We start from the raw sequence: 18972 nt of genomic DNA, 5'->3' as shown, positions 1-18972 counted from the left end.
TTGCCAGCCCTGGAGTAGTGAGAGGAAGGTGTGACTGCTCTGGGACTAGTACTGCATCTGCTCAGCAGCTGCTGAATTAGCTAACAAGGTCATTGACTGGCAGAACTGTGCACTCTTAATTTACACGTGAACCATTAGTAGGGGAAGCTACAAAAGTGCTACAAGGGGAGGTTTGCATATGGTTGTCTCAGTCATGGTGATCTGTTCATCTGTCTTTTTAAAGACCTCACTACTTGTAAGGTATTTAAAAGTGACTGTAGTCAACACAGCAGTCTAAATGTATATAACTGGTAGCTTTAAACAGCTTCTAAATCCATACAGATATGTGATCGATAAGGTTATTCAAAGTGCAAACCGTTTTTATTCCAGCAAATAAAGCACTGATTGCCTGTCATCAACCAAAGTGGTGCGTAATTAAATATGTGTGATGCTTACTTGATACTGAATAAGGAAGTCGGTGATTGGTGGCAGGGAATAACTAAATACTTCATCAGTATGGGTAAAACAGTGAGAAGAGGTAATTATCTCGACTTTGTATAGTTCCACACTTTTATTAATGTGACAGATGATTTTGAAGCAGTCAGAGTATGGATATTTGAGATGTGCTTTGGTTTATGAACAATGAATAGTGCATTACAATTCATGAGGCAGTGAAATTATTTCAATGTTGTGTCTTGCAGCCTGTGAGTTCTGCCAAGTCAGCCTAGAAAACACTCACGAGACACAAATTTGACATTTTTGTTGTAGAAGTCAGTTTGAAAGGTAGTCTGAGTGCACAAGCAGACACGGGCAACCAATAGCAGGCAAGGAAACATTTGTGGGGCACAGAAACAGCATTTCTGAAACAGCAACAGGCTTTTTGTAATAAGATGAGCAGTGAGATTCAAGGAATGGTCCAAAATAGATATGGAGTGGTGTGATGATTTTTTTTTTATTTTTTATTAAGCCTACCACAGATTTGTGTTTTATTTAACTTGATGGGTTTCATATTATCAAATAAGTTAAACATACAGCAATGTTTACATTAAGTTTCTTTTCTGTCAGACATAAAGGGTAGGAGTCAGATTACAATAGCGAGAAAATGATCAGAGACCTTAGATGTTAGTTCATCCAGCTGAATGAGCTCATTCCATGACGAGGCACCTGTCATCCATCCACAATTCTCAAGAAGCGCCACTCGTCCTACAGTATTGTTCAGGCCTACACACGATGATTGCCTTATGATTCACCCAAGCTGTGCTCAAGGTTAAGGCCAAAGTCATATTTGCTGGCACTTTTCCATTTTCACAGCACAACCTTTATGCACGCTATTTGAAATGTCACCAAATTCTTACTCCGAAAGTACTGAACAATATTCAGTTGAAACCATTTTGTAAAATTGTTAACATAAGACCAGAGTTACAGATACATTTATAATGAACAAAATGATAAAGAAAAATAAACTTGCAACTGGTTGGCAGGTGGCATGAGGTTTCTTGTTGTTGATGGTGAAATTGGTCACAAAATGTGCATGGTGTTACTCTGAAAAACTTCTGGAAATTGCTTTGATTGCTAGCAGACTTGTGTGTTTGCATGACAGATAACATCTTGTCTTGAAACCACTGCAAGCTCACTGAGTGATACTGTAACTGTGAAGAGTGTGACACAAACCAGAAATGGAGAGCATCTCCTTAGGGGGAAAATGTGCATTTGCTATCAGAAGGAGGGTGCCATAGATACTGATATGTCATATTAGATAGGAAAGAAAGACAGAAAGTAAAGTTAGATACTGTTATTATTTTGGAGGGAGTGGTCCTGTTGGTTGACACTATCACTGTCATGCTACAATCAGTAATGTGATTTTAAGACATGCTGATGCATTTGTCATATTATTGTATTACTGTCATAATACTTCTCAACTCAAACCCTTTTATTTGCAGGACGAATTAATCTCATTTGATGATGAATGGGATTAATTTGTTCGGCATATGACTCTTTGACTTCGAAGTGGATTTTTAATCCTCAGTAGTGTGTGCAAGCCAATCAACGACAAGAAAAGCTTATCTCTTCCTTTCTGTACTTGACACATTAGAGTAATTTGTTGAATTATAAGCTGGCTAAGCTACTAACTCATTGACATTTTGGTTTTTGTAAGCTGGTATTGTAACAAGTGCAAATGAAATTGTTACTATCACGTGAAAACTAAATGCTGTATTCAGCTGTTTTAAATCTCATTTATATAAACACTACATTTGCATTTGTTTCAGTCTGTTACAATCATTTGGTTAGAGCAAGCGAGTGCCTGCAGTTATTTGTCCCACTATAATGTTTTCTCACATTAGGTTGTAGAAATTTGATTTTAAATTCAGGAGATTTGTAGCACTGTGCTCACAAGTCTTCTTCTTTTTCACACAAACCAAACCTGAATCTGTTGGAAAGCTCTGTTTGGCTGGGTGTCACGAGAATGAACTGAATCAATTATTTATTATATGAATTGTGGAATAAAAGCAGCAAAATCAGTGGTTGACTCCTAAAGTGCATTGTAACACTCAGCTTGGCTGAGTTGTTACGTAAAGGTGGCCCACTCCAGTTTTGTCCTCGCAGTGCACTGCTGGAACAGTCAAGTTTAGTGTTTATCTGGTATTTGATTTTGTTTCTTACACATTTACTTTGCCCTAACTCTTTCCAGCTATCTGTGATCCAGTCTAGTCTTATGTATGCTTCTGTACAATCGAAAGTAGCCTGGGGATCCTTTAAAAGCATGCATCTGTGTTAGATGAATTGGTGTGTGTTTGTTTCAAGAAAAGAAACGAGCTTTTTCATTTTAATTTGGTTTGTTTTGCAATTGCTTAGGAAATCTGTCTCTGTTGTTAAAAGCCTTGTTGTTGAAAAGAGTATCTCTGGGGAAATAATTTCCTAATGAATAACATTGAAAGGATTCTTAAACAGAAATGGATGGAGCCCAGACCTAGACCATAACATTCTGCATTTGTTATTTTGTAGTTATTTTGTAGCAGATTAATTTCCGCATACAATTTAAGGGTAATTGCTGTTAGCGGATAGCAACATGGCTATTTCTTTAAAGTGCTTGTAAACAGCTGCAAGGAAAAATGGATGAGGTGGAAAACAACTGGAAATTGCCTCCTATTTGAGCAATTTTACTATCTCCTGTGCCAGCTTCCTTACTGATATTTTTTCCTTTCTGAACTATGTAAATTTAAAGCAAGCGATTACGTGAAGTAGGACAGATGATTTAAAAAAATAGAGACTTGATTATGGTTGAGCTATTTTTAACTTTACTATAGGGAACTTTGAACAATATAATACCAAGCTGATGAGTGAATTTCCTAAATTTGAGCTTGTGATTGTAATTATAGAAGCCAGAAAGAGTAAGCCAATGATGCTGGTATGTTTACAGGTTTTAGGTTACAGATGGTTGGTTTCCTGCTGGTGAGTAAAGTCTGCTTTAAGCCTAGAGAGAAATGGCAACGGTTCAGCCATGTGAAAGATGATTGGATTGTGCACATATCTGACTGCTCTGTTACAATTTCCCTTGCAGGTATTATACGGTAGCTACCTGAAAATGGTGTTGAGGAGGCTAGTGTGACTGTACAAACAGCCCACCTTTTGTTCTTTGCTATTTTCATCCCTCCAACATTATGTAATGTCGTTTTTTTTTGTGTGGCTGTGCTTAATCTGATGGGGAGGTTACTGCTTTGTTTTTTAAGGACCCTAAAAAGTGATCACATACAGCAACCCACAATCTGTTTGTGGATTCTGGTGGAAATATTGCTAAATCAGCTTTTCTTAAATCAATACTACACATTTTAAACCTCAGAGAAAATCACAGAAAATATGAATATAAAATTAAAAACTTGAGAATACTATGATTGTGTGTGTGCTTTGTGTGAGATTGGTAATCACTGTAGAGCCAAATGATAGAGCCTGGACAGTCAAACTCCTACTCTCTTTTGAAGGTTATGTGGTCAGAGAGATCAGAGAGATGGACCTGGAGAGGTCACTGGGTTTAAAGTGAACAGCCTCACAAAAATAATTTGGATTAGGGTGGTTTTTCTGAGTAAGATTCAAAAGCAAATGCCATCGCATCATTTAAATAAAAAAATCAATATAACTGTCATAATAACTGTCAAAAATGCTAATCATCATGCAAATTAGAGCTTTATTTGTTTATACTTTTTGTATAGTTGTTGTTTGTTTTTAAACTTTTAACATAATGAAAACCCATGAGCAAACTATGATCATTATACTCCTCTAGCCTTGCAGGATTGTTGGCTTAGGAGTCTCTTTAGTCATTACACTGAGGTGACAGACTTCACTAAAGAAAACAGTTAAAGTGGATGACCTTTTTCAGAGGGGCGAGTGAATAGTGGGTGAACACGAGGGTTATCGGCGTTTCTTAATGTGCCATTTCTAAAATCTTTGCATGTGGAGCCTATATCCCGTTTAAAAATGTCCACCTATTTACCGAAGTCATGTTTTGAACTAGTAATGTGTGTTTATACTGCCTACATGAAAAAACAAAGTGAAAACACAAAGGCTGCGGGTGGAAGCTCTAAAAGATGCTTCAGTAGTCATTTTATAACCCCAGCAACACATCTCTGAAAAGTTCAGACAGGGACATATTTGCCACTCTTTTAACAACAATCTGTGATACCGGGAGTTGAGAGGGATCTGCTAGTCTTTTGGGATAGGAACGCTTAGGATAGGTTATAGGTAAAGATAGGATGCCTGGAAATGTTTTGACCTTTTAAAATAAAATTTCCTTGAGATTAAAACATTCAACATGTGCTTCTAGCTTTATTTCAGGCAGCCTACATTTTTCTTCCAGTATTCCTGCAACCTCCAGAAAGCTATTGACTGCTCACAGCTCAACCAGCAGCACGTGCATTGGCACACTCAATTTCTTTTGACATTCTCTTGTTCCCATTTATTATTCACATGATTCATTGTTTATATTAGCAACATGTTTACCATTTGCATTATCACTGTATTACTTTGTGTGTCTTTCAGTATGCGTGTGTGTGTGTGCCAGTATGACTACTATACTACTATTTAATAACTGGTTTGAAGAAACTTTTTTAGCATGTTTGAGACATTTCATTTCATTTTCATTTTCACTTTATTTGTCAGGGACCATGTACAAACAGAAATAAACATTAATCTTCTTCGAGAAAAGCTGCATTGAATGAAGTTTATGAAGTATGAAGTTTAGCTACGAGCTAATTTCGGTCTGCAGTCCCTGGGGGGATCAAATTGTAAATGGAAAGAAATGCATAAAAATACATCTTCTGTTTTATCAACTTTAGTTTATACAAAAACTGCGGAAAGCGCCCAGCTAAAATTATAAAAGCCACATGGACACTATCCACCTTATATATTCCCCCAAAAAACTGCAACCAATATATTTCTATACCCAGTCAATAGCAGATAAAGCAAAAACCAGTAACAGACCAAAAAAAATAATCAGTTAACAACTTTAGCACAAATGCAGTTAACTGTTCAATATAATCCCAAAAGGTTGATTCTGTTCATCTGGACGTAGCATTTTGGGAGAAACGTTCAAATATAATAAGACAAATACCTTGTATTAATTATGTATCAGAACATATAGACAGTATCAAATGTATCCAATTCCTACGCACATAAGTATCAAGTATGATTATGTCTCAAAGCTTTATATACTAAAAGAGACCAGAAAACAAAATGTTAAAATTGTGTTCACGTGTGTTTGGACAAATTTTGGCTCTAGGTCACAGTCACAACCATCACAAAGCTGAAAGTTTGCAGATGGTTATTGATATTGTGTTGTAAAGATATGTGGTTCTGACTAGTAAAGAGTGATTAATAACTTTCATTCTATTTACTTTAGATTATTTCACATATTGGAAATAACCCACAGAGCTTTCTGTCTGAACAGGCTAATGTATTATTAGATGTTCGCTCTGGACAGAAGTGTTAATATGTCATGATTTAAGCATCATTTTCAATCTCTCAACTTTGAGGAATTTGTGTAACACTATATGAAAATGTTTGTGAGAATAAAATTAAAATAACCAACTGCAGTGTTTAATGTTTAAGATCAAAAATTATATGAAATGGGAGATTATAAAGCTATTTCTTGGAACATGTTTCTACTTAAAAGCCTCCAAAATGAAACTCTCAGTCTGTTTCATAGCTTTGAGTTGTTATACTAACCTGTATAGCAGGATGTTTTCTTATGTTTCTCCTATCAGTCAGCCCTTGAGTAAGTTTTGTGTTTCTACAAAAGATGGAGGCGTAATTGTTTATGTTGTGGCTAGTTTCTCACCTCTTCTGTTACTACCAAAACAGCATGTTGCTGAGTCAGTAGGAAAACCTTGATATTGATCAAGCATATTGCTGATGGAAATATTTCCATTCCTCTTTACAACAAACAAAGAAAAAGAACAAAGTCCTGCGTACGTAAAGTTTACAGTCATGAACAAAAGTGACATGTATCTAATGTCAAAACCACAGGCTAGCAGTCTGTGCCATGCAAATGTTAAATGCAATAACGTATTTGATATATCAAACACTGCAGTGAGGGTGTTTCGCTTTCTTGCATCATACCCCTCGTCTCACACACAAGTTTATCCAATATTCTGACAACATACATGCTTATTGAAGGAGGAGAGAAGCAGAGGTTAAGCTAGTATCAGACTGGTGAACTACACAGGTAGAGGAATCACAGAGACACCAGTGTGGAGACAAGGGCTGTATCCCAGTTCAAGGTCTGCAGCCTTAAAGTACGCAGCCTTAACGGTCCACAGGGGTCGGAAGTGCGAGGCTTGTGAAATGGGACGGTCTAGCCTCCGTCGCGCTGCCCAGGTTGCCTAGCAACCATGATACTAACAGCTGGAAACTTTTCAGCATTGTTTGACAGAAATGAAGGAGAAAATCTTTTGTTCGTTTGTTTGTTTCGGCAAAATTATCCACACCCACCGCCGCGCTATGCATTCTGGGATATGTTGGGCCACAAAGTCTACACCGCCACATCCTTAAAATTCAGGGAAATGAAGGACGCATTTGAGGGCCGCTTTTCGAGCAGCCTTCGAATTGGGACAGCCTTCGTCGCGTCGCTGTGACGTAATCGGCCTTAAAATGCGGCCTTTAAGGCTGCGGACCCTGAATTGGGATACAGCCAGAATCATGCACAAATACCCAGATAAGACATCTACCTCCATTTTTACCACTTAGTTCTGTCCTGCCACCCAGTGGTGTGGGCATGCTAAATATCAACCTATTGCATTTTTAAAAAAAGGTAATGATAGTATTAAAGGCATCTGCAGGGCTGAATATAAAAGATATGAATAATATTCTATTCTATTCTGTTGAACTACCAAATATATAGAAGGCTTTCACTTTAACAAAACAGAGAGGATACTTGCACATCCTTGCAAACCACTCTAAACTTCATATCACACATAAGTGCTCTTTCATGTATAGATACAAGCGTTAATATGCTAATATTTATTACATGCTTTGCTTGAAATAGAGTATTTTAAAATTGCAGTATTTCTGCTTTTACTGGAGACAAGGATCAAAATGTTTTCTTTACCATTGGCAGGAAGGGCACTACCTCTGTGAGTCTGACATTTAAGCAGTTTTTGGAATACGTCGCAGTAGAAAAAATGGGTTAGACTTTGCATTTAATACTTGCACATCCTAAACCCAGAAATCTCATTTATCATTTTTATCATCTTTTTATATACTTGAACCTAACTTGAGTTGGCTTTTTTCTTTGTAAATTTAAAGGAGAGAAAAAGCAGAACGGCTTCTATTATCCTGACGATATTTTCCATTTTCATTCCTTCATCAATAAGTGGAATGAATGCCTGTGATTGTGTTGGCATAAAGTAATTGTTTGACTGGCTTAGCCATGGGGAGAAAGGGATAAGCAGTGGTTATTAGTGGGCTGATTGTCCACCTCTAGCATCTGGTTCTGGAATTTGTCCTTGATCATTTGATTTCAGGATAATGAATGAAAAAAAAAAAACACCAACCACACAGAAAACCTGCACTTTGTTCTCTTATCTCATATTTTCTCTTTTCTGTCCCTGGCAACTAATTTGACCAAAAACCACATTTCCTCAATCTTTCTCTCTGCCATTCCTCATATCAACACATAACAGCAACAGTCCACAATTAATGCAGTTAAGCTTTACATGAGTTATGTTTGACATGATTGATATTTCTGGGTTGTGAGGATGCCTGCACAGCCACACAGCCCTCCCTTTCAAGTGAAAATGATATGTCAGGAAAACCTTGAGGGAATTTCTTCAGACTGGGCACAAATGTCCACTTGAATTTGACTGTGAAGTGATTTGATTTTGATTCTTACTGTGAACTCGTAATGAAAAAGAGTTCTTGTAAAGAAAACCGACATGAAATCTTTTAAGTTCATGTGTTATTATGAAAATATTCATCCACGTCATGCAAAATTCTTTGATTTTTCTGTATGTGTGTATAAATATTGTTGTTGTTGAATGTATTAGACCAGCGGTCCCCAACCTTTTTTGCGCCACAGACCGGTTTATGCCCGACAATATTTTCACGGACCGGCCTTTAAGGTGTCGTAGATAAATACAACAAAATAAAACTAGTACCGGTACCGAAAAAAATAAGATTTATTCATAACACACGTGAAAAGACCCAGGACCGGTACCAAACGACTCACGAACCGATACCGGTCGTGTGGGAGCCCTTTCAAGAAAATCTGTCCATTATGCTAGCAAGGTCCAAGCATTCTTTTTTTTTTTATTCATACCCCTACTTTGGGAGCCACTGCTTTAACCATTAGATACTGTGCTGACTTGCCTAAACTACAAGCTTGTTTATCTGAAATTAGGGGCTGGTTATCTGATAATTTCCTGCTTCTTAATGCTGATTAGACAGATTTGATGGTCACAATTCAGTAGTTGTCCCAAAACATCACCTTCAAAATTGATGACTATGTCATAAATTGCAGCGACAAGGTAATGAACTTGGGCATGTGGTTTGACCCGATGCACTCTTCGAGTCTCACGTAAAAGAGACAATAAGGACTGCCTTTTATCACCTAAAGAACATAGCTAAAATCAGACAAGTTTTATCACTTGACACTGCAGAGGTTCTTGTGCATGCTGTTACGATCCAGCTCAAAAGCCGCAACATAAATAAGGAGACGAACACCAGAATTTAGGTGAGAAGAGGTTTTATCTTAAAATGCATAGCAAGTTTGCTAAAACTACCAAGGCAAAGGCTAGTGAGCCTCCCTGAAAGCCTGCTTCAGGTATGGTTTTATAGACACCTGACTAGGTGTGGTCAATTGGCACCAGCTGAACACACTGAGGAGATTAGGGGCTGCAGAGGGGCATAACAATGCATTTGTGTCTTCACGCATTGATTATTGTAGCGCTCTGCTTTCTGGGTAACCGAAGAAAAGTTTTAGAGGTTTACAGATTGTACAAAATGCAGCTGCTTGCATTTTAACCAAAACTGGGAAATTTGAGCAAATTACCTCAGTACTGAAATCTCTTCATTGCTTGGCTTGCAGTATTTAAGGTCCTGTTGCTCACCTATAAGGCTTCAAATGGTTTGGCACCTTCATATCTCTCTGACCTTTTGCACCTCTATGTTCCACCCCCTGCTCTCCAATCTCAGGATACTGGCCTTCTAAAAGTTCTCTAAAACCAGAAAAAAGGCTACTGGGGAGCGTGATTTTTCTTTCTGTGCCCCATCTTTGTGGAACAACCTCGATGAAGATATTAGGCCTAAAGCTTTTACTGGTTCTTATTGCTATTCCCTTTTGTTTTATCAGTTTTTAAACTGTATTGTTTTTTCTGTATTCTTTATCTTCAAATAGCTGTTCAGCACTTTGTTTGAAAGCGCTTTATAAATGAAGTTATTGTTATCGTTATTAATTTTGGCCCACTGTGTTGTACTTAAAATAGTAAAGCTGCGCTAATTACATTACAATACAGTTAGGGACAGCGAATTATCACCCAAGAGTGTTTTAGGATAAGAATGTGTGTTTGAGTGGGGTTTTTAGAATCAGAATCAGAATATCTTCATTGTCATTGTAACGAGTACAATGAAGTTAAGTGTTATCTGTGCAATAAGTTTTTATTTATTTCTGAGTGACTGTGTTTTTAAAAGTTTCTTTTGTAATTATATTTAAACTTTTCTTTCTTGACATCGCAGGGACTGCACTTAATTTTGTTGAACTTGTTACAATGACAATAAAGATATTCTGATTCAGATGAATGGTCCCGTTATCAGTATGCTACACCACATGCTATAGTTGTAATAAGCATTGTTCTACGCTGATGACACTCAGCTGTACATCTCCGTGTCTCCTGATGACACCAGACCAATGGATGCCCTTTTTAACTGTATTTTAGACATAAGATCTTGGATGGCAGAAAACTTTTTACAGCTTAACCAGGACAAAACTGAAGTTTTAATCATCGGTCCCGAGGCTCAGAGAGACTCTTGTCTAAATTAGAGGCATTTTCACTATGTCCTTCGCTACAAGTGAAAAACCTGGGTGTTATTTTTGACTCTGAGCTTTTTTTATCCCACATATTAAACATGTAACCAAAATTGGATTTTATTCATCCTAAAACAAATATAGCCAGGAGTCCTGCTCTATTCTCTCTCGGGCCAACACGGAGATGTTGATGCATGCTTTTATTACCAGTCGCATTGATTACTGTAATGCCCTGCTCTCTGGTCTTCCTAAAAAGAATATTTCAACTGTACAACTTTTACAAAACTCGGCAGCTCGTGTGCTGACGAAGACCAGAGGGCGGGCCCACATTACACCGGTTTTAGAATCGCTGCACAAGTTCTTTTATTGGTTTTTAAATGTCTTAATGGTCTTGGGCCTTCTTATCTCTCAGATCTGCTTTTACCATATGAACCCTCGCGGACCCTGAGGTCCTCTGGTACTGGCCTTTTGATTGTCCCTAAAGTCAGGACACATACTCACGGAGAGGCAGCTTTCAAGTTGTATGGTCCTCGTCTGTGGAACAGCCTGCCGGAGGAGCTCAGGGCCGCAGAGAACGTACATGTTTTCAAGAACAGGCTCAAGACCCACCTTTTTAATTTAGCTTTTACTTAAACATTTATTTATTTTATGCTTATTATTTTTCCTGTTATTCTATATTAATTTAGGCTTTACCTAATATTTATTGATTTTATTCTTATTCATTTTTTAATTTTCTTACTCTATTTATATTTATATTGTATCCCGTTCTTATTTATTTTATCGTTTTACCCTGTATATATCCTATTGTGTCATATGCCAGTGTTTCCTCGGAGGGGCGCTCTCTGCACCGGGGCTGTGATCGACCGTGGCTGCTGGGGCTCTGGGGGTCCTCTCAGCCTGGCTGGGGGGCTTCTTTGCCTCCCTCCTGCTTTTTTGCTTCTTTGCCTCCCTCCTTTAAGTGTGCGTGTGGGGGGGGGGAGATATGTGTGCATTCACATCGTTTATGTTAATGAGAGTGTGGGGAGTGAGTTGGAGGGTGGGGTGGGCTGCTTTTAACCATGTAAAGCACTTTGTGCTACATTTTTTTTGTATGAAAAGTGCTTTATAAATAAAGATTGATTGATTGATTGATTGATAGATAGATAGATGATCAATAATTTCGCAAAAAAGAAAAAACATGTAGAGAAAAAGTGCTCTGGAACAAAATTCATAGAGAGTAAAAAGGAAATTAAAGAGGAATCAGTACAGTTAAGAAAAGCTCTGATATTCTCCATGTACAAATAAACAATTTGATAAGTCTGTGTTTACAAGTGGCCAAAAAATATCCACACGGGGGCAGTGCAAAACATCTGAGTAAAGAGCAAGGTGCAATATCCATGTTTACATTTGCAAACTTTTTTATTCACAGGAAAATCAAGGCTCATTATCAAGTAACATATTGTCACTTTGTTTCTTTCTAGAGTTGATAAGACCTTTTCCAGGACCAGAAGTTTATGGTAAGTCCCCTCCTTATGAAAAGCAAAGAAAATTTAGTTTCACACTTCACTGGTCCCATGCACTCCACTTCACAATGTTGCATTTACAGCACCTTAGGAGACTAAGGCTTTACGACTCTCTTCCCATTCAGCACGGCCAACCAAAAATGTTAATGCATATGAAGCATCAGTTGTCTCAGTAGAGAATTAAACATGAATAGATCTGTTCTGTATGCAGTAGTTTTTCATGGCCAACACAATTATGCTGCAGCAATAAAAATTTGAATGTAAAAGGTACATGAAAAAAACAAAAAACCCCACAAACGTACCTTTATCCACTTTAATAATTTCAGAATATTAAAGTGATGATCTCAGTAAAAGATGGTAATGGCTAATAAGGCTGCTTTCCTCTCTAGCTATAAAAGTCACAGATATGCTTGTAATTTTATTGTCACTGGAAAACTCTGTTTGCTCTGATGACTCTGGACATCTGTATATGATCAAAGAGGAGCTTGTAATGTTCCATACTTGGCAGGTAGTCTCACAGCACGTACAGGGAATGTGCGACTGGAAATACAGGGGCAAGAACAGATGGAAGGAGACAGGAAGCACAAAAATGTGTGTAATACCAGCTGGCCATGTAGAGCACATGCCTCTGAGATCTCAGCCATTGAGAGTTCTCAGAACAATTAATAATACCACTTTTACACAAGTATATCTTTCCAGGTTTCTCTACTGGATTGAGATTCATTTATGTTTATATGCAAGTTCGTATGTAAATGTTTTACAGTTTCATAAAACATTAAACCAAGGAAACAAAGGTCAGTATCACAAACTGTTTACTATACAATAATCATTTACATGTTTACAATATCATTTGTTTTTTGTAATTAGGCTAAATGCTATTTAGATTTTCTTAATGTGTATGTGGCACATGAAAATAGCATTTTTATTTTTATTTTCTTTGTTTTTTCTTCAGGGGGAATTTGCAAAAAAAATGCCTTGGTTTGTTTTTGTACATCAAATAGGCCTTAGAATTAGACAGAAATTGAGTCATAATGAGTTTGGAAAGGACAATAGATGAAATACTGAAAGGAGGAAATTGAAGGTGCATGGATAATTCAAGCTCATTGGAGGAGAATACACCCTCACACACCCGCTGAATCTCATTATGAGGATTTCAATTTCTCTCGGTTGCAAACAGGTCTGAAGCAGATGCTAATGGTGCCTCGGGGCAGGGCTATGCAGGTACTAGTTATCCACAGCACTGCTTTGTGATTGTAATCACTGAGTCATTATGCCAATTGTGTATTCCATCAGTCTCAGGCTGCATTTAGATTAGAAAGTGGGGGGGAAAAGCAAGATATCAGCAAGATATTTACTATCAAATTATTTGGGGCACAAAGAGGGATTTCTTGAGGAGTTTATTTGTCCATTACATTTTGTTCTAACAGCTCTGCATACTTGGAAAAATCTGAACAACCACCTAAAAGTTTGCAGTCACTGAGGAAATTATACATTTTGATCAGTTAAATCAGTTAAAAAACGTAATGCAAGTGCAAGGCTTACTTATTAAAGGCTTAATACAGTTTAATTCATTTGCAGCGCAGCATTTGAGATCTTCAGTATTCTGGGGTGAATTTATTTTTGTAATCTGCAGAAATTAGTTTTAGATTAGAAAGTAGTTTGAGCAATTTGGATTGTTTTGATAGGAAACACACATTTAACTTGCTAACACAGTAGGTCAATAGGGTTAATATCCTGTAGCAGATAACCAGCTGGCTACATCTTGTCTGAATAGCGCTTACATAGTCTGGAACTGCTTTTGTCATGCTGTTGCAAAATGGAAAGATCAACTTAGATCCTGTTTATTCTGCAAAAATCTCCCACTTTACCATCAAAAAGCAATCACGTTTTTATTTTATCTTCCACGTTTAGCATCAAGTTTTTTTTATTTAGAGTTCTTTGCTTTGATCTAAAGGCCCACTATCAGTTTCACTGATGGAATAATGTTGTTTGGATTGTATTGCAGCGGTCCCCAACCTTTTTTGCGCCACGGACCGGTGTAATATCAGACAATATTTTCACAGACTGGCCTTTCAGGTGTCACAGATAAATACAACAAATAAAATGATACGACCAAGAGAAAAACTGTGGCATTTTGTAAATATAATAATAAATGCGAATTCACTGTGTAATTGTGTAACGTTATTGGCAGCGTCCTCCTGAAATGCGCCAACAACATTGAGAGTAAAATCCTCCTCTATCCCCCTTAATACTCTGGTCGCTATGGTAACGTGTAAATATTTCTTTCAAAATAAGACACACAACTACAAAACAAATATAAAGTACATGAAAATATATAGAAAATTTATTCATAACACATGGGAAAAGACTCCCAGGGAAACCAAGTTAAGGATAAAAACCCCAAAAACCATAAATGTCACATCCAAGCCTTAACTCTCGCGGCCTGGTACCAAACAACTCATGGACCGGTCCGTGGCCCGGGGGTTGGGGACCGCTGTTGTATTGTATCTAAAATAAGCATGACAGTTGTTAGCCTTGTTTAATTGTGAATGGTTTTTTTTCTTTCGAATGATCAATCATGTTTAAACTGACACACCTGGAACAGGTAACACAATGTGTCAATCAGAAATGGTAAATGGCCTGTATTTGTATAGCGCTTTACTAGCCCCTAAAGCGCTTTACACATCACATACATTCACACACTGGTGATGGCAAGCTACATTGTAGCCACAGCCACCCTGGGGCGCACTGACAGAGGCGAGGCTGCTGGACACTGGCGCCACCGGGCCCTCTGACCACCACCAGTAGGCAACGGGTGAAGTGTCTTGCCCAAGGACACAACGACCAAGACTGTCCAAGCCGGGGCTCGAACCGGCAACCTTCCGATTACAAGGCGAACTCCGAACTCTTCAGCCACGATCGAAAACAGAGGTGATGGCCAATGAGGCTTAGCCTCTGTATGCTCACAGTTATTCCATTAACCTTACGGAGGTTAATGCCTCATATTTGACTCCATTAATCATTAATTATCATATTCAACATTCCCAATCAATTTAATTTATTTTAATTAAAACTAAATCTGTTTTTCAATACATGCATATTTCCAAACTTTTGATTGTTAGTGTGTGACTAATTGCATCTCTCCACCTCTGTTACCTAGCCTGTCCCACAGCTATTGTAAGAGGCACAGGACCATGTCGGGAAGATTTACGATATGAGCTCAAAGTGTGTGTCATTAAAACTGGGTTTCTTGGATTCCCTGCCATATGCCACTGCCTCAAATCCATCACATTATTCTCAACCAGCCAGGAGTACTGTCGGTGTGAGTGAGTGTGACGGTGGACAAACACGCAGCGTCCGCACTTTTCTGTCACTCTTAACGAGCACCAGTATCTCCGTCACCTTACTCTAGAATGCACTTTCAGCTCGTGTTGAGCCCTGAATCACTTGGACAAAGAGGTTCACTTTGTGAAAAGTGAGAAAACACTTATGTTACTGCTAAACTGCTCACAGCACAGTTCCCAATTAAACACTCATTAACTTGATTGCTCTGAATAATGGTGGTGCTTATCTTCCTCAGTCTAAAGATTCTGTTGTGCTGCAATAAGCAGGCCAGAATAAATGCCATGGCATTTCTGCAAGAAATTGTCAATCTGAAAGTGGCCATATTTTCATTCTTAACAACTCAGTTTTCCACTAATGAGGGAAAGCACTGAAATAATGTAGGAGTGATGTATCCAGACTGTGATACTGAAGATACACTGGAAAAATAGTACTTCTTTTATACTGCATCTATATTTGTCATTATAAATGAAAATCACTACTAGTTAACTCATTTGGTACAGGACACACCTGAAGGGGCTTTTATTTTGGGATAGTGGGATATATTTATATTGTGTGTGTGCACAGCTGTTGCCTTGTAGCCATCTAATCTGAACAGTACAACTGCTATGAGCCTAATCAAGCCTTTGACTGACACTAGGAGATGAGTGGTAATGAAGTGCTCTTCAGTGTTAAAAGATAAAAAAGAGTGAGGCGAAGAGGCCTCTAATTGGGTATCCGTGCCACTTCAGATTGCTGTTAATGGCCAGTATTCATCCTAATATGGTGGTCAGTGTCATGGGGAGAAAGCAAACAGGAAGAGAGAGCGTAGCCAATTGCAGCTCAGCGACTGTCAGATGGAAAAACAAACTTGTTGAACCTTTTATATTTTCCACATTGGAACTCCTGTCAGGAGTCATAAACCTAAAAGCATAAATGCAACATAAAGAAACTGTAAAAAGAACTTTCCTAATATTGTGTCATACCCTTTATTTCTTCCTGTATTGCCTTGGTATCCCACAGATGTTTATTTGGATTCAGATATAACGGGTGAAAAGGCAACTGCATCAAAATGAGTTCATTTTGGTACTCAATGAATTGGACAGTCCTGTATCTGTTGGTACAGAGTTTAACTCACCAGTTATTCTAGGGCAAGTTCATGTCGTACCATCGAACATTTACGACCTCCTACAGTATTTATATATATATATAATATGAAGTGCACAAGGTTGTTTGTTCTCTTGCGTTCCTTTTTTGCTCTAAATTATGCTAGTGCACTCTGAAAGCTCATTGGTTGTCTCCTAGCACCAATTTGACCAGATCGTCACTTGGTTTGAATATCAGCTGCTCTGCGTAGCTGGTGTCACTCTCCTCTAACCTTTGTTCCCTTCATCTTGAGCTTCAGCACTCTGCCCCATTCATACTATTGCCTGTCTTGTTTTTCGCCCTATAGAGGGTCAGTTCTGCCCAAAGGCTACTCTTATATGTCAAGTAAGTGATCAGCTCTTTCTACATTGAACTCAATCATCTCAGTAAAAAGGAACAAAAAGAAAAAACTATCAGTGCTTCTACTGTAATTTAACAATTCCTTACTTTTCTGACACCATGAACATATAATATTAACTTTGGAGAGTGCTTCTACCAGCATAGCATAACACAAGCCTCATGCAGGTTTGCACAAGTCTAATGTAACAAAACTGAAGTTGTGTTCACAGTCTGTGTGCACTTAGTTTTATTTACAGTGGTTTGTTGATTACCTATACTTAACTCATCTTTACCTGTACTGTCAATTAGGATTTTCCAGTTATGGAAAAAGAGATTAAAGGATGCCTCGAAGATAGAAAATAAATGTAAAATTCAATTTAAATGTTTCGAGCTTAAAACAGAAAAAAAAAAAAAATCACACTCCAAAACAGCCTCTCCAAATATGCTTTTGTTTTATAAGAACCTCTTATCTTATTATTCATATCTTGCATAATACAATTAGTATGACTAATGTTAATTATCTCTAGAGGCTTTCAGTGAGAACAGAACAAAATCCTTTCACAACCTTTTTTGTATCATTTTGAGTGGTGACACAGCACTTGTTTAGACAGCTCTATTTTATCATGGGTCAAAAGAAGTGGTATTGACTTTTGTTTTTGTTTGTTTATGGGCTGACTATGTGTCATTTTGACTGGTATCCAAACCAAAAAAGAGACCTCTCCTGCAACCCTGTGTGTCTATTCCAAAGTAAGTTCACAGATAAAATCATTACAACTCAGTGTGTTTGGAATCTGGTCAACTTATTGAGGTTGTTCTGAGGCCAGAGTCAGAAAGCACCAGTGCGATGGTACCAGATGGGGGTTGCCTTATTTATTGTATTTAGTACGCCTCTTCAGTTAATTAGATACTAGCATGCAGCTGTGGATGGTAAATGATGACTTTGTATGTTAGGATCTTTTTAAAGTACTGCCCACCTGCTCACTATTCAAATAATTTTCTTGTAGCACAGAAGAGAATAAAATTGTTTTTGTTAGACTGAAGGCTCGCACAAAGGACCGGGTAAACTGGGTAAAGCTTCTCAAGGAGATTACAATAATAAATGTTTAGAGTTTAGCGTAATATCTACTCTTTAAATCTCTTATAACATTACAAAAACATCTTGTTCACGTTCTTCCCTGTTGTCTCAATATAAAGACATTTTTATTTAATTAATTGAAAAGCTTGAGCTTATTGAGGGGGTAATGGTGCCTGATGTTGTAGTCATTTCAAATTATCAGAAGGTCAACTCCATGTAATCAAGCTCTATTACATCTCACATCAGGAGACGCATCAATTAGCCCCTGCATATATCTCTGTGAGCAGGATGAAAGAAAGAAAAGCCGAATGACGATGATGACGATGGATGAAATTATGCATCATACCAACAGTATAACTGTTTGACTAGTGTATGCATCAATGGTTTGCTTTGTGACAGTTATGTGCATTGTTTCTAAATGACACTATCAAATCAGTCCTCACACTTATCCAATGACGTATATGCAATTAGTGTCACATATTTCTAAGCTAATTTCCAAATCCCAGGTTGTCACTGGAGATGAAGCGTGACACTTTCTTTTGTCTGTAAAATGGGGAAGACAATGTCGTTTGGTGATGAGATTTCTAGAATGACTCATAATCACTTGATGTCGTCAGTAGTGATAATTGGTCTGAGCTTTTTTTTTTCTTTCATCTTCCGTACTTTTATTATGCATGTAAATTTAACAACTTCTAATTATCATGTGCTACCTTGATTTTGTGTGCCTGAATCACCATTTTATCATGTCGTACATCAGTTTCCTTCATATTCTTCCTTTTCACATCATATCCTTTAAGTATCATTTCCTCCTCTTTTTGAAGTTAACTATGTTGTTTAGTTTTTGTTTTTTTTGTGCCCTTTTGTGCCACAGGGAAAAGCCAATAAAATCCCAATAGCTCTAATCACCCAATTAGTCACAGAGACACTCAGAAACTTAGGAGTGGTGTTTGTTTCAATCCACTTATGATTCTGTTCCTTCATGATTAGGGCCCTGAAAGTGTAAGGTTTTGATTTTAAAACTTTATTTGTAGTGTAAGTTTACAATCTTACTAGGTACACTTTATTAGGTACACCTTGCTAAAATTGAGCCCCTCTTGCCT

General features: G+C 37.7%; 1 protein-coding gene across 9 annotated transcripts in view; it reads left to right on the top strand.

The window, feature by feature from the left end:
* rap1gapb (RAP1 GTPase activating protein b) overlaps positions 1-18972 on the top strand; it is a 103798-nt gene that overhangs the window by 41620 nt on the left and 43206 nt on the right. For 8 of the 9 annotated variants that reach the window (XM_040006168.1, XM_040006205.1, XM_040006160.1 and 5 more), the window contains one exon: positions 11950-11985. The exons of the other annotated variant lie outside the window; for it this stretch is intronic. Coding sequence is in view for 6 of the 8 variants with exons in the window: in XM_040006160.1 (XP_039862094.1) it covers positions 11950-11985 (36 nt within the window). In the remaining 2 variants the exon portion in view is untranslated. The remainder of the gene's footprint in view (positions 1-11949; positions 11986-18972) is intronic. 9 annotated transcript variants of the gene reach the window in all.

Source organism: Simochromis diagramma, unplaced genomic scaffold (assembly GCF_900408965.1).
Source record: "Simochromis diagramma unplaced genomic scaffold, fSimDia1.1 OVJJ01000320.1, whole genome shotgun sequence".
NCBI lineage: Eukaryota > Metazoa > Chordata > Actinopteri > Cichliformes > Cichlidae > Simochromis > Simochromis diagramma.
This window is presented reverse-complemented; position numbering and strand designations above follow the sequence as displayed.